This window comes from Colossoma macropomum, unplaced genomic scaffold (assembly GCF_904425465.1).
Source record: "Colossoma macropomum unplaced genomic scaffold, Colossoma_macropomum, whole genome shotgun sequence".
NCBI lineage: Eukaryota > Metazoa > Chordata > Actinopteri > Characiformes > Serrasalmidae > Colossoma > Colossoma macropomum.
This window is the reverse complement of record NW_023494798.1, coordinates 25,931,963-25,958,573: the sequence shown is the minus strand read 5'-3', so window position 1 is coordinate 25,958,573 and position 26,611 is coordinate 25,931,963. Positions and strand designations below refer to the sequence as shown.

Genomic DNA, 26,611 nt, shown 5'->3' with positions numbered 1-26,611 from the left:
TAAGATTAATATTTAAGATAAAGACTAAAATAAGAGCACTGCATTTGTCTATCCAATAATGTACTGAAAGTACAGTTGTCAAATTCATGTATACAGAGTTTAAAAGGGCTGTTAATTTATTTCTATAATCTAGTAATGCTTTTAGCTATATGTTTCTGCAAACATTTACTATGAACTGTGAAATAAAGAACATTACTGGTCATTTTGATTGATAGATTCTTATACTTTCATGCTTCCTCCATCAGATTTAATGGGGGGGTGCAAAAGTCTATGTTTATATGAATTTCAGAATTTCTTAGTATTTATTATGTGCCTCTTTTGCTTTCACTTGAGCTGCAGTGGACTCCACAAATTTGTGCAAAAGTCTATTATAAGTAGATCAAATCTGTCTGAACTTGAGAGTCATCTGAACTACATGCTTCAATGGAACAAGTAATATTCCATACAAAATCTGACCTTTTTGTACAAAGGCCTTAACATGGTGACCAAGAAATTTTAAATATTCCTTCTTTATTTCAGTAAACAACTACTGTTTAGCTTCAGGTTTAAATGAAAAAAATCCCAGATTCTCTATATGGTCTCAAACTTTTAAACTGTGCTCAATGCTGGAAGATGCTTATGTTAGATTTTACCTTGTACAAATCAGAATTAGGGCAGAAGTTTTGCTTAGCCACAGCCCTGCCCCTCACAAAGCAAAATCTTTTTAATTGTGCCTCACTGACTACCAATGAGCAAGCTAGCTGGCAAGCATTTTGAGCATTTGAACATCCTTTACCTCTTACAGTGAGCATTAAAATCACTGTAAAGCACACATTTTTGTGGCTAATTGGTTTAATAAGAAAATGTCTGTGTCTGCTGTTGAGTAAGTTAAGCTCTTTCTGCATAATTTATTAGCCAGTCTAATGCTGACATTTCTTGAATTATTGGTGGCTTGTAATAGCCACAAAGCGACAGGACCACCATTTAGTAAATGCTAACAGTCATGGCATGACTGGCCAAATTTCTGCTTGTGTTACACAGTAACATGTACCACCACAATTACTTCTGTCATTTAATGTCTTACACTGATTTAATGTCTGACTTCTTCCAGAAAATAAAAGCTTTAAAAAAGAAAAAAAGCTGCTGCTGTGGAGTTCTTCATGTCGAGTTAAGTTTTTCTAGCTAATTTAGCTAATTTGTTTTCCAAATTTAACTTTGGTTAGTCAGTTGGTATCTTTATTTTTATTGAGATACTGCAATTGAGTCAACTTCCCCTTTAAGGACCTAAATTACAGTTTAAGGACTAGGATAGAAATGTCATTACTCCTACATGCATATTTATTCTTTTCAATTCTCTGCTAGTTATCAGATGTGACCTACTAAACTGAGTACATTTAATATCTTTAACTGCTAAGCTAGTATTGATACCCCTACATACTTCCTCGTAAGCACAGTCATATCTGCAATTAATAAAAGAAGGGAGGCTTTCCTTGCCTGATTCTCAGAGGTTCAAGTCTCCACAAAGAACGGGCTTGACTACACACGGCTCCAGACTCATACTGTGCAATCCTAATCAGGCAGGGACAGAAAGAGCGAAGGGAAAATAGGCAAAGACCAGAGCACAGAAAGAGAGAGAGAGAGAGCAAGAGATAACAAGACAGAGTTTGAACAATGTTGGCAAAGATTCTACAGAGCTCTTGTGCTAATGTTGTTTCTTCTCTCACTTGCGCTGATCTTCTCCTTGATCAGGTGGTGGTATGGCCAGACACTCATCCATATGACCATGGAACAGACGCAAAACATGGCCTCCAGTCAAGAATCCTATGGAGGAGAAAAGTATAGCCATAAATGCAAATAGGCTGTGGATTCATGATGCAATAAGGATCAGCCTGAAGAAACAACTTCACATACAAACTGAACTTCAGGTATCAATGTTGGATGACTTTATTAGTTCTGGTTAACTGAAAAAATGAATGAACAGATGCCCACCTTCTGCCAGCTCACAGCCTGAGCATACTGGGTTCATGTTCCACAGGGTCTGCATGAATGAGGCGTCCACCATCAGGTCCCCGCTGGCATAAGACAGATGCTGCAAGAACACAAACACTAAAGATTAAACACATGCAGAACGTCCTACCTAATTATGTTATGTTTTATTGATCCCACATGGCAAATTTGTCATTTTGCTGCTTAACTGTGCCCAGTTTGGGTTGAGTGCCTTGCTCAAGGGCACAGCCAGAAATACCCGTCAGTCTTGGAATGTTAACGTGCACCCTTCTGATTGCTGACTCATATTGAAATCGTGTATCTCTACTTTACTTATTTTTATTTTTCTACATCATTTGAGCAAGGTAACAAGATTCAGTGTTCTAATGTTAATTTAGTAACATAACTTAAAACATTAAAACTTAAGAATGCTTTAGCCTTGTCCTCTAAGTTATTTTGGAGATTCAGGGGTGAATAAGAGAGAACAGGGAAAGGAGGAAGAAAGAGTCCTACCAGGTATCTCTCAGATGATACGCTAACCAGGATGAGGTCGTCTCCTACTCTGACCTTCTCACCTTCTGACCTCTGCTTGGAGGCAGGATGGATGGTCCACCAGCATGCCTCACCTGCGGACACAGTAAAGTCACCTCACATTTCTGATTACAGAGTAATGAACTCCTGACCAAACCTTCATGTGCATTACAGAAACGTGTAAGAAGTCAATGAATAGCAGAGACCCTTACAGTTTCCATTAATGTGACATATCACAGATCCTCCATAGTTGAACACAGAACCAGTGACATTCTAAACTATAAACATTATCCTAAATGCACATTTGAAATGTATTTGACCACTTCGCACATTTGAAATGCATTTGACCACTCAAAAAGACTGTTTGTCTTTAATTATTTATTTGTTTTTTTAGTTAACCTCTAAAAATCCCTGGTTTAGTCCATACTAAGGCTTATTACTCAGTATCTACAGGGACATCAATGCAAACTGGTTTAGCTGTTCTTAGGTTATGGAAGTGTGCAGTGGTGGACGAAGTACGCAAATCATGTACTTGAGTTAAAATAGAGATACCCAAGGTAAATTATTACTTCAGTAAAAGTAGAAAACCTCCCTTTAGAAATCCACTTGAGTAAAAGTACATAAGTATTTGCATTCAAATGTACTTAAGTATCAAAAGTAAAAGTACTAAAACATTAATTATGACTCTAATGTCCTATTACCATTTTTGTGACAAGACTCTGCTTCATTAACTAATTTTAGGTGAAAATAGCTTTACTCTTGGTAAACCAATCTTTTAATAGAATGTCTTTAATCAGTCTGACACTGATGTCAATTAAAATTATCATAAGCACAAAACACTGAAGGCAAACAATTTCCATTAGGTAGAACCAAGTGTCTCTGCAATAACCTTTTGCAAACAAGCAAAGTTCCAGTTTAAGATTTATTTGCAACTTAGTTACGAGTTTAATAAAAAACTTTAAACACAGGTTAACACGTGTTTTCCTTTACTATATTGCATCTGTAGGTCTCTGTTCATAAACATAAACTAGCAAAACAAATTTACTATAAAATGAAATAAATTCAGATAAAAGAAACAAGCCAGTCACAACTGCATATGTGTACATATTTCCATATTGTGGTCTATTTACACAACGTTAGGTTAGTTCAATCATTTATGTTGGCACAGGCACTCTCAAAATTTTACACTGCCGCACTGAAGTTGAACCGTGTGCTGCACTGGGTCAGTATGTCCAACAGGTCAAAACAAGCTCAAAACAAAGTGTGTGCTGTACCCTGATTGGTGTGCTTGCTTCATGCTTCTTTTGTTTTGATGTTATGTTTTTATGCACACATAAGTCAAAAGGAACGACATAATGTATAATACATTTTGCATAATGTAGTGGAGTAAAAAGTAAGATATTCAACTTTGAAATTTAGTGGAGTAAAAGTAAAAAATCGCCCAAAATGGGAATACTTCAGTAAAGTACAGATACACGAAAAAAAGACTTAAGTACAGTAACGAATTACATTTACTTAGTTACTGTCCATCACTAAGGGGTTAATGACAGAAGTAAATCTGTAAAAAAGTCAACCTTGGCCAGTAGGAAATACTTTGCTAGTAGGAAATCATATAATCCACCCAAAGACAAACAAACAAACTAATAAACAATGACATCAACAGAAACATGCAACAGGAAATATTTAGGACAGGTGTCATCCAGGGACCCATCAGAGAGATGCATATGTACCTGTAGAGTCTTCCTGCAAGCCCACATCAAAGGCCAGCTTGTCTGTGAGTGACCGTGATGTGGTCAGGCAACTGAGGTACTACAAATGAAAAAATGACAGAATGCATAAGACAGTTAAAAAAGGAGATCTGCATTTGTCTAAATCATGAAATTTAACTGACAGTGCATCCATTTACAGTAAATTCTTCATTGTCTTGTATTTCAATCAAATGTCTAATGTATTTGATTTTTAAGAAAAAGAAAACTGCCCAGAATGCCATAATCTGCTGCTCACCATGCCGGAGTGGTTGTGCCTCAGCAGGATAGCATGGCCGTACAGAAGGGTCCGATGGCCCCCTCCCTGAGAGGACTGGAAATGGAAGGCCAGAACACAGAAAGACAGGAGTTAGACCAACTTACACTCATCAGACCTGCCCAGAGGGAGTGTGCGAGCATGGCCATATGTGAGTGGGTAGTTTTGTGTTTCTATTTATACATTATATGTTCAAAATGTTAAGACCTCCTTTCTAATATATAATGTATATAATGTATAATTTCCATAGTAAAGCACTGCCAGTAGAATGGGATGCTCAGGAGCCATGGCCAATGCCAAATGTTGGCCAGAGGTCTATAAAGTAGTGATGGAACGAAATGAAAATTCTTGTCTGAAACCTAAATTAAATTTGTTTAATTATTTATAACATGTTGGATTCTGACACTTTGTTGTAGGCCTTCTCAGAAAGGTAGAGGCTACTGCTGCAAAGGGGTCAAACTCTCTATTAGTACCCTTGATTTCAGAGGAAATGTTGGATATGCAGGTGTCTTCAAACTTTTGGACATATAGTGTATGTAAGTGTTTGCTAAGGTACCAGCCACACCCTCAAAATCAAAACAAAAAAGACATGTGCGGTCTTCATCCTTCTTACATAGAGACAGAAACACAGAAATATAAGCAACACAACAAAAGGAAACAGAGCATCATGGGAGAGAGAATGAAGAGGAACCGCACCGAAGATGACTCTGCATCTCTCCACCTCCTGTCACACTCGAAGGAAGTGAGTCACAGTATCACAGAAGTGCACACATGAGTACATAACTAACTAACCAGTTAACAGACAGGTCACAAGTTCACACCAAACCGGAAGAGTTCACAAAAGGCTACCACAAGGACACCAGTCTCATCCCTCAGTCAGCTTACCTTTACTCAACATCCAACAAGGTTTAGAAATGAGAACATGATTATTGTTGTTATTAGGGATTATCATCACCACCATTACCACTGTAACCATTGTCATAATCATCATCATCACCGTCAGTAGCATGGCTCAGGTGAGAGAGAGATTGCACACAGGTCTATGGGGTTAATCCACCTGGACAGTGGTGGCCAACCGGTGTGGGTCAGTGTGTTACGCCACCATCTGTCTGTGTCCACGTTAGCAGTTGGAGTAATGAGGTGGGGGGAAGGGTTGTTGCTAACTCTCTCAGCACCTCAGGTGTCAGATTCCATCCTCATTGACACCCCCCTGTCCCTCCTGCCGGGACTCTCCGCTGGGCTGCATGCCATGCTATTCTCGGGCCTTCCGACGGCTGCAGCAGCGGAGGAAAAAGCCCCTTGTTTGCAAAGCCAGGTGAAGTCCTGCTGAGGCCAACCAGGACGTGATCTCTAGCTCTGCCTCTCTCTCATTAAATTAATATCCAGCTATTACTATCTCTAACAAACCCTAATCTCAATGACCAGTTCAAGGGTGGCCTTCAGTAAGCTGTACAGAGAGCTTACTGAAGGCCATAAAAAACAAAAGAGGAGTATGGAACGTAGTGAGCTGAAGGTATAGAAATTAAGGAGAAGAAAAGGGAACGGAAAAGCCTGTGTTAATAGATTAGCGAGAAGTCAAATTTCCCCTAAATATAGGTGAACAGCTAAGACAATATTTTGGTGACGGTTCTTCTTCAGTTTTGCACAGTAGCTATGAAGCTAACAAATAAGTAATAGAAACCTAAAACCCACCATGTTAGCCATCAGTGAAAGCCAGCAGTTCTTAATGCCGGACATAATGACACTGATCTAGAGCTGATTGCAGGATGAAAGTCACCACTACTTAACTTTGGCAAGAATAACAATGAATATACATTGATTGATAGTTTTATAGTGATTTATAGCTGACTGAGAGATCACATGACAGGCACGCAAACACTCTTTCAGAGTCCTCCTCACAGTTTGGCACGGTGTCTATAAGAGGTGAGAGAAAATTAAATGCATAACATAATTTTGAATATTAAACTGAATATTAAAGCATTACCTGGTTTATTTACCATTATGTTAAGGTGGCAAAATGCCCAGTCATGGTTTTGGATAACTATGCTAGCCAAAGACACATTAAGCCGAGAAATGGAGCTGCCTTTTGAAAAATCAGAGAAAGAGAAATATCCTCACTGTTAGGCTTTTGGCACAGCTGGTTAAAAACACAGCACTGAAGTAAAAGAGTGACGAGCTGATGTTTTTGAATTGATTACTCACAGTTTGAGACTATTTTTGCACTATTGAAAAGTTCTTATTATTAACTATTTTTGTTGTTATCTTATTACTTAATGAATTTGCATGAAGAAGTATTTGCTCAGTTGAAAGTTTTATGTTTTACTTATAGGCCAAAGAGTTTAAATTTGTTGCAAGTCAATTCAGTTATGGGAGACAACAAAGATAAATGAGGTTTTCAGAATGACAATTTTTAAAAATCTTATTTAAAAGGACATCATGTGCATTTTTATATTTGCATATATATTTGCATTTTTATGTGCATTTTATATCTTAAATATAGTTAGTGTATAGTTATGTAATTGCATATTTCAGTAGTTAAAACTGTACTGGACTGGTTGCACCATTTGACTTGCGCCACCTGACTTTTCAGACTAATTTTCTAATTTCAAATTAAACAGACATCTACTTAAACACACTTAAAAACCTTTGCCACTGAACTTGAGTTTATACTAACCTTTTTTTCAAACAATAAACATTATTATAATAATTACACATTTTCATGGTTTTTTCTGAGGTCATACCACCTGACATGATAAACTGAACCATGCTAACAATCATTCAAAAATGACAACATTTCTCCTACCTATGTTGATAGTTTACTTAATCAACAAGTAAGGTTGGATGGTTGCACCAACTGACATTTTTCAACTTTTGGAGGCAAAAAGGAACTAAAATGGATTTTAGATGCACTGAAATTGTTTCACAAAAAAGAGGTATTATTGAATAATTTGATATATGTCATGTATATATTAAATTAATTTTGGGAGAATGATAGCCATGGACACAAAACATGCAGGTTGTGTCAATGACCCTTATGCAATTTACACAGTGCTAATTGGTGGGATAAACGCTTCCATTACTTCTTAGCTAAATTAGCTCCAGTGCAAAAAAAAGAGGCAAGCTTTGGGTACCAAACATGCCTTGGCTGGCTGTCTATATTTGGGGCAAGTGGAAAAGCTGGGAATTTGTGTAAATCGTTTTATTTATATCTATTTATTCCTTTAAAGATCAGAAAGCTGGCGGCCCAGAGTGAGTGATTTAGTATTACTAGTGGTAGTTTAAAAAAACACTGCGATGAAATAATGAGACAAAAGTCAATAGAGTCAAAGAAGGAAAAGAAGATAGAATAATGTTAGTGAAATGGTGACAGTGCTGCATGAAATGGCAGTGTGGCTGGCACAGGTCCAAAGAAGACCCTGCATTTCTTTAGGCGACAGACGTTCTGCACAACCTTCACCGAAAGAGGAAAAGAAACGCAGAGTTTTCTTTGAAAACCTTAAATGGCTTGTCAAAATGAAGCCCTTAAAGATTCTTGGTGGCTGATAGACTAAGGTCAAAGGGGGCTGAGGGTCTTATTAGCCTTAGCCAGGAACTGAGTCACTGGATTCGTCTTACAGATCGGGATGCTCTCTCTCTCTGTCTCTCTGCTTTACTCTAGACCTAGCTCTTGTTTAAATGTCATTTGGGAACCAAAGAAGGTTCCAGATATGCCAATAGTAGACAAGGTGTGGAACAGGTGGCAGGGGGATCAAATACAAGGGGGACGGGAAGGCTTGGGGGAGGTGGACAGTAACTGCAGCACCATTTCATTTCATCCATACGACAGACTGAACAGGAAGAGACAGGAGGGAGTGGAAGAGAGGTGCTGAGATTGGATAGGGGTCAACAGATGAACACATGAGTACATAAGACGTGTGCAAAAACATACCCATTGGTCCAAATCGACTGCCTATGGTTGGCAGAAAAAAAGGGACGAGGGGAAAGAGACAAAAGGCAAAGGAGGTTAAGATACACTAGAGCGTTTCCCAAAAGCAGAGACAGGAATGTACCTCTCACCACCCTGCACATAATTTACAGAAACAACAAACAGTACATTGTAATGACAACAGCTGAAACACACACAAAAAAAAAACTAAAGATGAAGAGTATAAAGAAAAGAGGAAGAAATGGGGAATAGAGAGAATCATGAATTTCATCTACAGAAAAATGCTGTTCTTGTCTTCAGACATAAGAATATGTATATATGTATGTAGATATATGCAGTGCAAAATGAATATCCTGAGGGCTTCACCACTAGCAGGGCTTCACCACTACCTAGAGCTTCTTACACACACACACACACACACACACACACACACACACACACACAAATATATATCTATATACACACACACAGTTTCATCTCTGTCCTCTCTGTCCTTCCACCCACCACCTAAGCTGCTATCTTTTTTCCTCAGCAAAACTCTAAATATCATTTTGCACCCATATTAAACTTATTCACTACACTCTTAAAAATAAAGGTGCCAACAGCAATAAAGCAAATCTAAAGAGCTTTTTGGAGCAATGCTTTTGGTTTAAGAACTTTTCAACTGATAGTTCTTCAGATTCAAAAAGGTACAAAAACAAGACTAAAGCCTAAATGTAAAGAAATAACAGGACTAACTAGACTAAAAGATGGCCAGGTTCAGAAGTTATCATCAGCTAGCTACTGTTCCTGCTATACTAAGTACAAGAGTCACTTTACAGGTAGCCTGGCGATTATCCCAAAAACATGGCTGCAAAACCCTAGAGGGCGCCCATGAGCAAATCCTCAATGAATTGGGTGAAGGAAGCTAAACGGCTAAAAATGAAAATATAAACATGATTCTAGCCATTTGTGTGGGACGCAGAAGGATATATTCTATTGTAGGATGCTAGCATTACTGCTGCTGAGTACTGACTAGTTAGCAAGCTGATAACTGGACTTCAAATCACTCACAAATATAGAAGCGATTATCGAGTGGCATTACATCTCACTACAGATTCTCTGATAGCCATTCGCTAGCTTGGTAGCTAGCCAACTAACAGCATTTCTAGCATTAGCTGGTTAATTAGTTAGCTGGTAACCTACCAGGCTAACTTTTACTTTTCTGAGACTTACTTTTCTTGTCTGCTCTCTCTTTCACTCTCTTGGCATATTTTATGTGTGAGTTATTGTGCAGTCTAGAGATCAAGCATGTTTATATCTTACCACACAAAGAGCTGCACACAATGTTCCATACAAAATGACTTAAATGAGATATTTGCGATAGTGAAGAACCTTTTTGAAGTTTAAAAAAACTCTTTTCCACCACAGAAGGACCTTTCAATATAATGTAAAGGTTCTACACCAATTAAAAATGTTTTTCTGAGATCTTTGCACCTGAACCAAACCTTTATTTTTAAGAATGCAAGCTGGTCCCCTTTCTCAAAATCATCACTGCTTAAAGTTCAGCGAAATACAGCAACTCAAGGACTGCTCTGCACACTTCATCTTGATACTCAAGATTAACTGTTAGGATGATCTTAATATAGAACATTCTCAGCTCTGCGCTGCTGGAAAACCAGGCTTTGTTCAGGTAACAGACCTGCTCATAATTAAAGTTGCACTTTCAGCTACTTTTTCCTCTCTTTCACTTAATTCTCTCCATCTTTCACTCTGTCATCCGCTGTGTCTCATCCCCAAGCCTGTCCCTGGCTCTCACCTCGGTCAAATCCACGGTGTTGGCCAGCATCTCCTGCAGGGCTCGCACTGAGAGCGACTGCTCCAGCACAAAGGCGCAGATCGCAAGGTCAGGGGGCACATTCTGGACAGGGACAGAATCACAGACATGTGAACACTTCAACTAATCAGCAAGTCGGCTCAATCAGGGCCATTAACTGGAATAATTCATTGGAAAAAAAATGTTGATTCTCTGTTAAGATGTGCTTTTATTATTTATCATTCATGTCCAACAACTACATAGCATGATAAGGAGAAATACTACAGGACTTGTTCTGATTGGTATTTTTTTATTACAAAAAATCCAACTTAAATTTATTGTAGCATTTACAAGAATTTGAAAAATCTTGGTTTAAAATATTATATTTTAGTCAGTCCAACACAATTTGCCAGAGTACTAGAAACACATAAAACGCTTAGGTAGAAAAACTCTGTTTTGTTGCTGACCTAAAATTTTGAGTTAATTAAATATCAAATAGTAAGTGTACAATTTTAAAACTTTTTGAGTAAACTCAAAAAAACTCAATGTAATATAATTGAGTTGAGCTGACTTCTCATTTTTGATAGATTACATGTAAGAGTTATACTCAGTCATTCCCATTATGTTGTTAAAAATCAGTCCCATACTTTTCACTCATTTCACTCACTCGTTTTAGCCTTTGTAGCCTCTTTCTCCAGGCCCCTTAGTGGCCATTGTTCTTTGAGGGACTGAAACTGACTCTAATATTTTTAATTAATCTAAAGTAAAATATTTTTTTCTCCTCACTCTGTTACCAGTTGACAGTGCACTGGGCTGCTAGCAAGCAATGCAGGGTGAAGGGGGAGGGGAGGGAACTCCATGCTGTGAAAACTATTTACACCTCTTCATAAAGACAGCTGTGCTGAGATAAAACAGACAGCTTAAACTAAAAAATAAATAAATATTTAAACTTTTTAAAAATTTTGACTTTGACTGCCATTGTTTTAAATCACATACATTTCCACAGAAGTAATAAGAGTTTCATATCAAAATTGCTGTTTCTACATTTGTAATAATTTTGTAAAGGAGTTTTTGGAAAGAATAATGCTGATGTATAATGAAACACACATTTATTCCTCTAATAAAGGTGGTATTCAACATAATATTGATATTGCATGTGTAAAGCCCACTCTCAATAAGATGTATCATAAAGAAAAAAAAATCTGGACTACTAAAAGTGGACTATAATGCATTTTTGAGCGAAACCCCAAAGAAGGGACTGCATTTTATGGCTACTGTGAAAAGTGTTCGACCCCTCAAGCTGTTGTGGATCCAGAATTCCATTGCTCACTCTTGTACTTACTACCTTGTAGTAATTACTGAGTAATTCAAAGTATTTATTGAATAATAGGCCTTAACATTAATAACTGAATTTAATAATGTTAGTATTAAGATTTCTATATTAATAAGTGAATATGTATGTAGTTGGAGGGTAATTCCTATACCATATATACCATATATAACTATACCAACTACTACTTGTCTAGATTCAGAACAATCACAAAATATATATCTGGTGTGGACTCTGGGGCTGAACTGTAGAGAAAGTGCTTGAGTACCTGGGCATTGGACGTTGTTTCAAGGAAGCACAATCGGTTGCCGAAGCCCTCACAAGACAGGCACAGTTTGATCTGCTCCTTTAGGACAGTCGCTGTACACTGGAGCACTACCGTGTCATCCTGCACGGAGGAGAGAGACAGAAGAAAAATAACCAATCAGAGGACTAATAATGCCATATTACAGCGCTGACAATGGTTTACGATAATGGGGTCGGGTCTCATAAATACCTGCTAATAACTCTGACCTGTGTAAAAATGTTGGACACCTATAGACATTGATTTGTGTTGTTCAAACAAACAGACACGGGGCAGTCCGTCAGTGGCAGGCTGAGCAGGGGCCGTCTGGCGGGTAAATACACTAATAAACACTCTTAGCTCCAACTCTCCACCTGACACAGTGCATTCTCAGCTGTTCCCCCGTCACTCATTATGCAAGCATACCAATCTCCCTCTCCAGCTCGCTCTGTTTTCCACTTGAAAGCACAATCTTGTTCAGTCTTTTTGCTCATTTTCTTATCCTGTTTTCCAGCTGCATCTTTCCGATTCTCCTGAATAGATTGATCTGGCACAAACATTTGAACGCTCCTGGTCAAATTAAACGTTTTGTTGATTTTCTAAGGAAAAATAAGTTAGAATATCCTCTACAGATATCCTTACACCTGGCATTTTCCTGCAATGTTTAGTGCATAATTTCTACTTATTTGCTGGAGTTTAATGAGCCCATATCTGTCAGTTTTCACTCCACTTACAATGTTTGTATGGATTTTTGTTACAAGATCATTTTCTATCTTGTCTTTATCCCTTAGAATCATATAGGCTGCTTTTGTTATCGCACCTATAAGACTGATATATCATCAATATAGGAAAAAAACCTTTTATTTCCATTTTTGTCATTTTTAAATTTTTTTACATAATTTGAAAACCTCAGCTCTCCTTTACACTGTGTTAAATTTTATAATGAACAGACCAATAGAAATGACCCAATATGACTGTATATTTACTTATTACCAGAATTAATTGTTCAGTTTCTCTCTCTCTCTCTCTCTCTCTCTCTCTCTCTCACCCACCCACCCACCCTAGGTGTCAGAGGCTAATATATGGTATGTCTCTGTGCTCTTCTTTGTGGAATGGTGTGTTTATTTGCTGACGTAAAACAGCTTCCAATGACATCACCTAGTGTGACACGAGTCTGTCACTTCCCCCAAATTCAGATCTGCAAAGCCTGTCTGCTATTCAGCTGCGCGTGCTCTTCCTTTAGAGTTAGCTCATCGTTTATCTTCTGCCAGCCCAAATCTGTCTCCATGAGCTATTCTGCAGCCCCTGTGCTCAGGAAATGGGACAGTGTGCCCTCTGTTCTTTTCTCAAGTCTCCTTCAACCTCCACCAGAAATCACTTTCACACACTGAACCCTTCAAAAACACTGCACAGCAGGGTTATATTTTAGTTATATTATAGGTATGGTATTATAACTAGTATTATGTATTATGCATTATCTATTAGTAAGTAGTATTATATCTGTAAACATTTTTGTGGTCAAAACAACAATAATTCTTTGTATCATGATAAATTACGTCACAACTCACCACAATATGCTAGTTTAAACATATTGTGGATATTGTCAGTACTAAGGGCCTATATCCTGTATTTTTCTTATATTTTATTTTTTTCCTGAGAAATCAAAACAGTCTTAATTCATTTCACATGACTGTTTTCCAGCTTTTCTGATCTTTATCCCTTTGAATGAAACACTGTTTTTGTTACTGTCCCTTTAATGACTGATATCTGATTGGCTGCCCTGCATTACGCTCCTCATTCAAAATCTGTCCAGGCTGAAACACTCCTTATAACTTCAGTGTAAACTGCTGTAGGTTGAAAAGGCAGCTCTACAGTGGAGACTAAAAGTCTGAGGACCACATTGAAAATGTAGTTGTTTTTTTTTTCATTTAAAGCTTACAAATAAATAAAAAAAAGTTTTATAATTTTTCTAATCTGAAAATAAGCACATTTGTGACACTGACCACGTTAAGGCCTTTGGACAAAAAGGTCAGATTTTTTTTAGTCTTACTCCTTCCACTGAAGTTCATATTCAGAACAGAGGCTTCTGCACAAACTTAAGGAGTCCATGACAGCTTGAGTGCATGCTGTCATTAAGCAAAAGGGGAGATACCAAATTCTAAGAAATTGTGAAATTCATGCAAACATTCAAAGATTCTGTTCTCACTCTAACTGTTATGCTGCTAATATCATTTGTAATTAAAAATGAAAATGAAAGAAATGAAAAATAGAAGCATTTTCACTTGTGGTCTCACTCTTTTGGACAACACTGTATGTTAATGTTGTGGTTTCTATGGTATTAAAAAAACAATTGAATTAAAAAAAGGGCGGCTTCAGCTGCTTACTTTCCACATGTAGGCTGTATGGAGTGCTGAGTAGATGGCATGTTTAAAAAATTGAGCTATGTTTCCATACTACATTACACACTTATATTACACAAATGGGAGGAACATTTTGTCTTCCATAATGTGAGCCTTTTATAGAACACTGACTGACTGCCATGTTTTTTCTGTCTCAGAAAAACAAAATATTATGATGCATATTGTACATCATGAAATTGTCTTCAAGTATTATAACACTGTACTTTGGTATTTTGCCTACATTTGAAACTACAGATCATCACTGTCATGAGACAATCTTGTATCTCTGAAATGCAATTTCACAGAAAAAAAATTGACAGAGTATTTTTGGTCTATGTGTATTGGACAATGACTCCAAACATACCTCAAAATCCACCATGAACTATTTCAAGAAATGCAAGCTGAGGCTTTGTGGAATGGCCCTGACAGTCCCCCAATGTGAACATCAAAGAAAACCTGGGAGTAGATCTTAAACATGCTGTGCATTCAAGAAGGCCCAAGAATACTGCAGAACTAGAAGAGTTCTGCAAAGAACAGTGTGTGAAAAATATCCCCAAAAAAATGCAACAGAATAGAAGTAGTTTGCAAGCTGTGATATCTGACAAAGGGGGTTACAAATTACTGACAAAATTGGGGTAGGTTGTCAAAATTTTTGCACAGGCCACAATTACTATATTATTTTTTTCTATTATTTAAGCTAATCAAATCTAAAGTAAAAGTGTACTGAAGTTAAAGAAAATGCACATTTTTATTATAGTTTGTTGGAGAGGTTTACATCTTTTCACTTCACAAATCAACAAAAAGCATAATTTGGGCCAGGTACTCAAATGTTTGGATACAACTCCTAGGTAAACACTCATGCAACCACCCAAAACAGCAAAGATTTCAGCAACACAAAACAAAAGTACTGACTTTACAGAAAACTGAATGCTACTGAAATAGAAATCTGTATGGTATTTCAGGTGAAGTACAGTGTAGGTAGCTGGGAAAGTTGCCTTAGGCTTGTTTGTGAAAGGGCAGAAAGGTATATGCATACGTGAGAGTGCTGCATGTGCGTGCGTGACCCTGGCCCTGATATGGAGAAGAAGCAGTGTTCTGAAATTTCTAAAAGAAGCTGGCTGCTTCAGTGAATCACACTCCTCGCTGGCCCAGACGATCAGATGACAAGGCAGTCGTGCACACCAGACCAGCAATGATGAAGGACGCCAGTTCCTCTCTCGCTCTTACTACTTCTTCCACTGATTCTTTCTTTCTCTGCACATCTCTTACCTTCTTTCTTAACACTTCTGCCAAGCCCTCTGACTGCTTCTGGTTCTTTCTGCTGAAAAGCTATTACTAAAAAAGAGTTTCTCCTCAACTTGTCATGCTGAGCATGGGCAGAAAAAGTTGTGAGTGTTGTATTTGCCAAACACAATAACTTGAGACACCTTTTTTCAATTGCACCCCATGTTTTGCATGCTGTGGCAAGGACTGTTCATTTTGATGCGTTTTACTCGCTACTTCACCCCCAATAAGGATACATAGTGTTATGAAGCAACGCACTGCTCTTATGTACGAACAAAAACTATTTTAGTGCTAATGGCACTCCTTGTGTCTCCATCTTCATCCTGCTAAAAGTCAGTGAAGGCCTCTTTACACCTAGTGCAATTTTTCTGGATGTAAAAAAGTATGAGATTTTTAATGTAGTGGAACCTTCACACCAAAAAAGATATTTTGTCTGAACACTCTGAAAACACAACACAGAAGATTCTAGCAACTCTGAAAGTATTTTCATATGTTAGAGGGGGAATTTGGGGGAAGTTTCTGCTTGTTGCTCCTTCACAAACCCCCTCTTCTCTTTCTGATAAATGTGTCGCAGAGATTTCTCAATGTGTTTTAACATCAGTAACTACAAAAAATCTCAAGACACAAGTGTCCATTAGCGAGGGAAGCTAACAGTTTGCGGTTCTTTATGGGCAGACTAGGTTGCAAATAAATAAACTAAGAGATTATGTGCAATGACTATTTAACATACGTCACTCCCCACCCTTTCAGTTCTGCTCCCCCATGTATTTTCTTTAACTACCACATTTTTATAGTCGCTGTGTTGCTTTTCATATAAGCTTTGCTACAAGCAAAATGATGATCCGTATAAAGCGTAATGCAGGAAATCAAGCAGGCTCTGATTAAAAAATTATTCAGCGATGCAGTCCATCAGCGTTGGACTTAACATGAAAATATATGTGTTTTCATTCTCAAAACAAAATATGCGTTTTTTTCATCCGTAAAAAACAGATTCATTGTGAATAGGCATTAAGTGAGTTACAAGCCAGGGGCACTGAGGTTTATATTTTGATTATTATTTTTTTATAATTCTGAATTTGAAAGAAAGTGAAAAGTGCTTTAAATGAGCCTCTTTTAAGAAGGGAATTAATTTTTCAGTGTTGATACTATTCACAGACAAACATAAACTCTGTCTTGACCTAGTGATGGACAGCAGAACACTGCTCAGTAAAAAAAAATCAAAATAGTAACCCATTCATAATATCTCCTCTGTTTTTGTCTATATATGATAGGCCTAAATGCCCTTACATCAAACTTGGAAGTTGGTCTGAAGTTGTGAGAAATCATAAATTTTGCAACTGCTCTCTTGACACATACTGGCGTGCAACCTTTTCATGTCTGCCTTTCTTTCTTTTTCTTTTTCATAATTTTTTTTGGACTAAAAATATCAAATAAAGATCAAAATAAACTGCAACTCTTCAATACATTGAACATTTACAATGCTTATCAAAATGACTTATCAAGTCAATAGCTGCTAGTTAACTTGCTGCTAATTACTACTTTATTAAGCAATAACCAGGGTGAACTAGGATATTGGGCAGCCAGTTAATTTGCGTCTATTGGTCTGGCATGGCAAGTTAGTTAACAGCTAACAGCTTAAAAAGATATAAAAATGGAAACATATGCTGTTGTTCAAAAGATGTATAATACACAAACATTTGTGGAAAATGCTCAATTCACTCTCGTTATTGCTTAATAAAGTCATTTGCAGTCAGTAAACCATCATGAACTAGCTTCATAAGGCTTAAAAAGCATCATGAGGACACTGTAATATCCCTGTATACTGAAGTGTTATGCAAAAAAAACTATAAAATCAAAATGTAGGCCTATATCTGCATATAAGACATAACTTCATCAGCAAGCCTTGGTTTTGCTGACTCAAACAAAGCAATTAGGCTGTGTTGTGTCTGCGCATGAGTATGAGAGCAGTTCCACTACAGCCATGTGCAAAGCTGCTGTCCCAAGCCCCCACATTCGTGGGCTTAACTTGGGCCTGTATAAATAGCCCCAGAGCCGCAGGGGGCTTTGAAAGATCCATAATGCTTTCGGCTACTCTCCTCACATAACCAGCGCTAATGTGCCGCTGCAAGGCCTCAGAGCTCACTCAGATTAAGGTGAACAAAAGGGGAATAGAAAAGTGTTAGCAGTCATATGCATAGACCTGACCTATTGAACTTAAGACAGAGCCTGAATGAAGATGGCAGACTGCTACGCTGCCGGCGAAAGCAGGTGTAAGATTACAGCTAAACCATATTTAGGACACGGCTCATGGTAAAAGAAGCCGCCACAGAAGAAGTGGGGATTTACAAACCGAGACAAAAAAAAGGACTGTAAGTAAGTGCTGAAAATATAGCTATAGGATTCATTTTGAATGTAAGCCTCAAACCTGAGCCTTGAGCTCTTATTGTCAATGCTATGATGATGTTCAGAAGGAACAATAGCCTTTTTTAGACCAACTTGTTCAATACCATATCAGCCCAGTAGACAGACCATAACATCTCTCCTTCTGTCAAAAATGTCTAACAGTCATACAATATAATAAGAACATAAATGGCTACTATGTCTGCTTTAAAATTTAACTGCAGCAATCACAGCTTAATCACTGATTGGTATTGGATATTGAAATGAACAAATCCACTAAATAAACCATTAAATAACAACGATAACCATTTACAGAGCTATCAGTTTCTAAAGCTAGCTAATAAAGATAAACGCTTGCCTGAGTTCAGGAGCATCATAATGTGAAGCATCTATAAAATGACTAGCATCTACAAAATGAACTATAAATAGCTATAAGAGAAAATGAAACCTTTTCCCCTCAAAGATGTTGTCACTAGAGTCAATTGTCATTTGCAAAGGACAATTGTACTAAGTCGTTTTCAAAATTATTTCAATAATTCTTAATAATTTAATGGCTGAGATGTAAACAAGTAATTCAGAGTGGTCTGGATTAATGGTGCAATGTAGAGAAAGTTAACAACTCTAATTTCTGTAGCTGGGTGAGAGAAACAAGGGATCACAATGTATACCTTATTTATTATCCAAATGACCAGTGAATGTACACTTATTGCTTCCAATACGTAATGTTGATAACATAAAATAGTGGTAAATCCAAATAAAATACATTTTCTTTTGGTTTCTTGTCTTACAATACTATGCAGAAAAGATAAAAGAATACGCATAGAAGTGATAAAAATTAAAAAAGTACGAAGCATTAAAAAATCAATTTCACAACAAAATTTTATCTCAAAACTTCCATAAAACAATTTCTTCTGCATTAGGCAACATTTGCAAATATTTTGCACTATGAGTGTGAACAATTCTTATTTTAGAATGGCACATTTTACATCAAACCATTCTAAATGACATTGTTTACTTCTTAATGGTTTCATCATGTACACATTTTGAATATTCTGTGGAATTCCTCTTGAACCCCTTAAGATCCACGGCTTATTACATATTAAAGCTTATTATTCAGTAACTACCGGGACTTCAATGCAAACTGGTTCAGCTGTTCTTAGGTTATAGAAGTGTGTAATAAAACCTATGGCCACCCAAGGGGTTAACTACAATAGCAACTACAAGAGTGGGTCTTTTGGGCTTGTACACACTCATCGACATGAAGACCAGTAAAAAGGCCACCAGTGGGCCCAAAGTTTTATTAATCAATTCTATAGTCTAAGAATAACTCCACAAGTTTGCACTGAAGTCCCTGTAGTGACTGAATAACAAGTCTTATTATGCAAAAAGCCTGGGGTTTTAGGGGGTTAATGAGGCTCTGTAAGAGAGGGTGCAACTGGTTAAGGGTCTGTTAGGAACAAGCATTCAGCCCACAGGTGCTCATCTGAATGTGGTGTGACTCAATATGAGTCAACAGAGGTGCCGGGATGGATGTGGGTGTTGAACAGGTGATAAGAATGGGCACGTGTCCACTGTTCTGCTGTTTAAAGAGTTCTCAGCAGGAGGTGAGTGACATCAGAGGGGCCGAACAAAAGGCCAACATCACTCTACCATCCTGAGAATGGTGGAAAAGGAGCTTGTTTTTATGTGCTGTTTTATGGTTATTTTCAGCACTGAGCTCCCATAAACACAGGCCTAACTATTCTCATCTGTGCACTGAATAGCGCAGCGAACAGAATCACCCAAAACTGAAGAACAACCAGAACCTTCATGAACACAGAGTTAATGGATATGAACTATATTTTAGAACAACAATAAAGACATTATACTAATGATCAAATCTCATTCTCTGCTGTTATTGTTTGCTATCCGGTGTTGACCAGAGGAGGATGGGTTCCCCTTTTATGTCTTGGTTCCTCTCAAGGTTTCTTCGTCTTACTCTTAGGGAGTTTCTCCTTGCCACTGTCACCATTGGCAACGCTCATGGGGGCTTGGACCCAGATTTGTCTGTAAAGCTGCTTTGTGACAACACCTGTAGTAAAAAGCACTAAATAAATAAACTCATGACTTGACATCAAAACTATATAACAACAAGCATTAATTATGCTTTTTTCTGTTGTAGATTTTTCAAAGTAACTCCCCCCCCCCGCCTTTGTCTTGACTCTTGGAATTCTCTCAAGAAGCTTCATGTTAGGGCAGTCAGTATGACAATATGTAACATTATTGTGGAAAATGATGTCATATTATGTTACAGTGTGCTTTTCTGAGCATTGTCGTGCATATCATTAGTACTTAAAGAACACTGATGACTTGCACATTTATTACAAAAAGCGTAACTGGTCCTATTTGATTGGATTTAGTGTAGTGCAGTATGTGAAATATAAATAAAATGGAATTGTATGCATAATTTTTGATAGTATTATTTACATTTTTTTGTTTGATACAACTCACTAAATCACAGAAAAAACTAAATATCATAATACAGTCATATACAAAAGTTGGATGCCTCTGGACAAATTACATGTTTTGTTGATTTAGTAAGTGAATATAAGCTAACACATCCTCTACAGGGAACACACTTCTGCATTTTTTTCAGCACAATAACTCTTAATTTGCTGAATTGGAAGAAAACAAAAACATAAAATGTGGCCTGTGAAAATTTTTACATTTTAGGTTTTATCTGTTTCCGTGTTATTAAACTAAGCAAAATGACAGAAAATGTGCACCAAAATTTCTGTTTGCTTGCTGCAGAGGATGTTTTAACTAATTTTCAATTAAAAATCACCAAAACATGTCAATTACAATGGGGTGTTCAAACCTTTGCATATGACCGTACATACTGTGTATCATGACATTGTCTTGTGTATTGTGATGTTATGTTTTTGCTATATCACCCACCAAGACATGAGACCTTGTAAAGCTGGTGAAAATGTCTTGTGGAAGGGGCGTTTAAAAAAAAATATTAAAATTGTTATTTTTTGGAAAAAATGTATACATATGCATAAATCAAACTTTTGACTAATATGCACACAAAAAGTGTAAATTGAGACTAAAATAGAACCTAAAACAAGATTAAAGAAAAAAAACAACATCTGCAACACCTTAACAAACCAGTCAGCTCCAAAGCACATGAGTAAGTGCTTTTGTGTGAGTGGAGAGAGGGAAATCCTTTGAGTCTATGGTGAGAGTCAGTCGGGGATGCCCTGCTCAATCCCCATCTTGCTGAAACAGGCATCCTAATGCCAAGTCTCAAACTCACATCCACTGCATCAACTACAGCCTCATTCAGACTTACAGAGAGATAGATGAGGTGGGTGGATGAGTTCAGGACACTGAGAGAAGAAGAGAGGGACAGTCGATACAGGAAGAGGAGCGAGGTAGGGCTGCCCTTTTTAAAATGCTTTTGTCTACCTCGGACTAATCCGAGCTGAAAAAGCACACGGCTCTCTGCACGCATGACTCCCCACCACTGTGTCCCTGAATAAAATGTCACTTCCTCTATGGGTGGGCTGCCCCTAGGTCCACAGTGGTATTTCGGGGGCAGACAGGTTTATTTCCCTGTTGACACAACAAAATTGTAAATGACTAGATTAACCATAAATCTTTATGATGCCAAGATCCAACTAGGAGAAACTAGACAGTGAACAACCACAATGAAGCATTAACTTTGAACTGTCCTAAAATATTTTAACTCTTAAAAGTCACAGTTTTTGCCAGCATATTGTAATTATATTATTTTATGACTCATTTCTCACTCATAGCCCATTGACATAAGACAATAAATACTGTGGAAAGTGCGGATTACTCACTTTCAGTCAATACCATTGTTAGCTGATGAGGAAATATTGTTTTATGATTTAAATTTTATGAAAAAAACATCCTTTGCATTGTCCCATAGTTCTGCTACTGTTCCATCAAAACAGACAAAAAAGTCAGAAGTAGAGACTCAAAGAAAAATGTAAATTGAATGTAAATGTAATTAATTACATAACTAACTATAATCAACAACAATGAAATGTATAGTAATGTAATTACATCAAATGTAGTGTAATGTTAATCAAATGCATAGCAAAATGACAGCAATAACTACATCTTTTATGGTTAAACAGTGCCAAATTATGACATTTTTTCTGCAAATTTTAGTGCACAATGTCTTTTATTTGGTACATACTGAAAAAATAATACATACAATACAAACTACGCCATACATTTGGCACAGGCCACATTTTATGTTTTAGTTTTATTTTTTTCCAGTATGTTAAAGTGAGCAAATAAACAGTAATTGTGCATTAAAATGTGGAAAAGTGTGTTCTCTGTAGAGGATGTATTATTTATCTTTACTTAGAAAATCGACAAAACATCTAATTAGACCGGCCACATAAACTTTTGCATATAACTGTACATATAACTGACCACTATCACTAACACTAACACTAACAACCGATCATATTGTGTATGCTAACCTTAACCATTCACTCCTTGAACAACACATATTGCCTATGTATTATTAGGCGATGTTCACATTACCAGACTGAAGTGGCACAAATCTGATTTTTTCTGGCCTTAATGTGAAGATCGTATATTTATATCATATATATATATACATATATATATATATATATATATATATATATATATATATATATATATATATATATATATATATATATATATGATTATTGGCCATTGAGGTCAGAATTCATGTTTTTTTTTTCTTTTTGTCTACTGCGCATGCACCATTATTCAACGTTAACTAGGCAGCAGCTGAACCTGAAGTTAGTGCCAGTAAATGGTGAAAAAGCAACACATCTGACTCTTTTTTGCCTTTGTTTCTCTCTAATAATGAGTAGCTGAGAGCTGTCCAGTGCAAATTATCTTCACAGTGAAGGCTTGTTCTGCTGGCTAGTTGTTTGCTGTTCATGATACATGTGATTCATTCACATGTCATTACTGATGATGATGTGTACATGTGGGTCATTTTAGGGTACAGGTTCATTCACATTAATAACAGATTTCTACATCAATGTGAACCATCGCATTAGGAAGATTGAACCTGAGCAAGAAATCAGATTTGAGCAATAAGGCTTGTAATGTGAACACAGCCTTAGACTCTGTATGACGCTTTGTATCAACCATTATAAATTTCTACTTACTTCTCTCAAATTGTAATGGGTTTACATTACTTATTACTTCCTGAAAAAGTAGTCTCATTACTCATTGCTTTACTAGCACATTACTCTTTAAAACCCAAACAAATCTGTGCCAAGTGGAGAATACAAAGAAACTACCAATAGTTGTTTCAGTACTTTATGTAGAAGGAAACAGCCAATCACAGTAAACATCATTTAAAAGGCTTGTATCTGCCCCTGCTTTTACACAAGACAACCAGTGATGCTGATTAAAATGAACAGCTAATGCTATCTGCTAAACCCAGATACATGTCAGACGAAACAGCTCAAAACAAGCTTCCTCAAAATAAAGTCTTTATGGATGAAATATAAAGTTACAGAGCTGCTCCTGAAGGAAAACTGAGTCTAGCCTGTTTAGGTGAAGTTAGGCTCTCTCTTCTTTAGCACGAGGGTCTTTCTCAGATCGCATATCAAATTGATGGCCTGCACTTGCTCTGGTCACATTCACAGTTGAAGTTGCGCAGTCAGATGATGCAGGGATCATACACGCACAAATTATGCAAAGGCATAGATTATATAAGCACGAAATTTGCTTTATACGACCATAATCAATATTGATTGTTTTGGTGGCACTTTACTTTTCACATCAGTTAGAAGTGGGTAATGATTTGATAATATTGTGGTAACCGGTTGTGCTAACCTAAAAATGACATGCTAATTTTCTAATTGTTAATAACTAAGAAGTTAGTAATTGCAGTAGTAACTAGTTGGTAACAGCATGAAAAATAATGGCAACAAATTTTAACTACCCAAAAATAAAATGATCATTTTCCAGTTAATACAGAGCTTTTTTTCACATTTACAGAAATAATGCGTCCAGCATAATATCTGCTTAATCAACATATCACACCACTTTTTTCAAATATTTGCAGGATTATATAATATTTAATAGCGATGTTATATAAGTTAATACCCCTAAAACATGAAAACATTCAGTTCTTCAGAATAATCTGGCTACCTGAACTGAAATTATAACTATAACTGTGTTATTAAAATGACTACACTGTTATCACTCATGATTGTTCTATTACTTTCACATGTAGGCCCACCAACAGACAAGGGCAGTTACCCAGGAACAGATGAGGTAAATATACTGAGATTACATAGATTTGACAAAAGACTCAGATATGATTTCAGTGATGAAAGAAACTGTATCTGTATACATGTTAATCTTTCTGTATTTGAACTTACCTTAACTTTTAGCAACTAGAAAATTAGCATGTAATGTAATTTCTTCCCACTATTTTATTACGACATGTTATTACCAACTTGTTACCATTACAATTACTAACTTATTATTTGCTAATAACTTATGAATTAGAATGTAGTTTTTAGGTTAGTACAACCTGTAACCATAATATTACCACATCATTACCTACAATCTGTGAAGTACTACTATTATGTCCTTGGTACAGGTGAGTAACTCGAGTAATGTGATTCTTAAGAATGTAAACTGCACTGCGTAACACTACTTACAGGAAAAAGTTGTCACTGTAATCACTGTAACATGTTACTTGTATCGCATTACCCTGTCACTGGTTAACTATAAAAAAGGACAAATGTATGTTGCATACTAAAAACAGTAAAAGTAGACACTTGGAAGGCTGAATGTTTTGTGTTTTAGTCAATTACTTTATACAGTTTGCATGATGCTATTTTAAGGGTTAGGCTTCCACTGCTTGTTAGCAATGGTCTCACAGCTCTAGTGCAAAACCGTCTTAACTACATTTGGGATAAAGTGAAAATTGTATCAATTTGTTTTTTGCTTTAACATACAGACTAAGGAAAACACTTGAGAAAGCAGAATGTACTCTGTGTGCTTGTGTCGAAGAGAGAATAAGGAGCATAGGAGTAATATCGAGCTGAGACTGTGTGTGCTGAGCAAAGAGAAACAGAGAAAATAGACTCTGGAGTTATGGATGGAACTCTCGATCCCTTGGTGACAGCAAAGCAGCAGTAGAGCTTTCTGTTTTGCTCTGCTTTTTCTACCGTTTACCCCAAACACCCCAACACTCGCTTTACAGACCATTACAGACAGAATCACTAAACGCCACTTTATTAGCTAATTATGTCAATTTTAACTCATTTCTTCACAGCCCCCCTCTCCTCTTCCCTCTCTCTCCCTCGCCCCCCCAGCTCTTCTATTTTGGGTGGCTGCACCTGTCACCCTCGCATTCCCCTGTACTGCTGACTGGCAGATAGTTTGGAGGCTCACACACGCCAACAGAGAGCAATGGATCCCCCCAACCTCACGATCACACACCGAAACAACTCACTGCATCACCTACTGACTAAACTGTACACAAACTCATCCCACACAAATATTTTAATGACCAATTTTTTGCTTACGCTCAATGAAATCTGAATAATACAACACTGAGTGTTTTACTCGATCTGATTCACAGTGTTACAGCCTGGTCTATGGTCAGATCACAACACAATTGGGGGCTAGTCCAGGATCCGAACCAGGATCCCAAGCAAGAATGACACTTTTAGACCAGTTCTCTTGACCATGCCATAGCAACAGCATGGCTGTTGACATGGATGGATGGCTGTAAGATCTTTGCTGATATTGACTTTCAGTTTTTTCAGTATAAATAAAATAAATGAAACATGCCAGCAGGAAAAGAACAGAGGTTAGTGCTTTTCATAAAGACTCTTTACATGTGAAATATAATATCATCCTTTCAGAGCTTTTCAAAGCTAAATTTCAATAGTCTGGAGAGGATTTCTCAGCGGACACTCTGATGTCCTCAATAATTAAGCAGTGATGGTATGTGTTCATTTTGTTTCAACAAAATGAACAGCGATTAATTGCTTCCTTCAGTCCTCTGAAGAAAGTACTGCAATTAAATGGAAATGGAACAGTTATTTACCTAATTTTAGTTACTCATAATCAATTTTTCTGAAATGTGCAACAGCATTAGGCGTGTCTACATGAAAAGAAGTTTTAGTGACTGAGATTCTCACTGAATTGAGTTTTTAAGCTGAAACTGTACGACAGAATGTTTTATCAATTCATCACTTAAACTTGTTCCACTTTTTACAATATATGTTGAGATTTTGTTTGTCCACTAGTATTAGCTTATCAATCACATTTAAAGGAAGATGAATAACACCGTCTAACTGTGTAACCATTATCTACCATTATCTACCATTATCTAACACTCTCTCAGAGGGAACTTGACCATACAATGTGACGATTTTGCATTCATTTTTAAACTGTGCGTCAGTGGAGCCCCTAGTCTCATAAAGCAAGTTTTGTTGCTTGATGTGAATAAGAACTGCCCACTTTGACAGGAAGGGGCCGTTTGACCCAATCTGACCGCAGACTGTTTTTTAGCGTGTCAAAATACGGCTATATAACAAAGTGAAACAAAGTGGTTTACAGGCCAGTCACGATCATGAAATTTTAGCTCACTATTAATTACCATTCAAATAACTTCAAT

At 37.0% G+C, this 26,611-nt stretch overlaps 1 protein-coding gene across 7 annotated transcripts in view; it reads right to left on the bottom strand.

Moving 5' to 3' along the window:
* Nucleotides 1-26,611, bottom strand: part of LOC118817771 (ryanodine receptor 1-like) — a 125,265-nt gene that overhangs the window by 92,567 nt on the left and 6,087 nt on the right. For all 7 annotated transcript variants that reach the window (XM_036584685.1, XM_036584688.1, XM_036584687.1 and 4 more), the window contains exons 2-9: nt 11,837-11,956; nt 10,242-10,343; nt 4,501-4,575; nt 4,227-4,305; nt 2,479-2,591; nt 1,969-2,068; nt 1,704-1,800; nt 1,474-1,548 (exon numbers count right to left, since the gene is read on the bottom strand). In XM_036584685.1, coding sequence (XP_036440578.1) covers nt 1,474-1,548; nt 1,704-1,800; nt 1,969-2,068; nt 2,479-2,591; nt 4,227-4,305; nt 4,501-4,575; nt 10,242-10,343; nt 11,837-11,956 — 761 coding nt within the window. The remainder of the gene's footprint in view (nt 1-1,473; nt 1,549-1,703; nt 1,801-1,968; nt 2,069-2,478; nt 2,592-4,226; nt 4,306-4,500; nt 4,576-10,241; nt 10,344-11,836; nt 11,957-26,611) is intronic.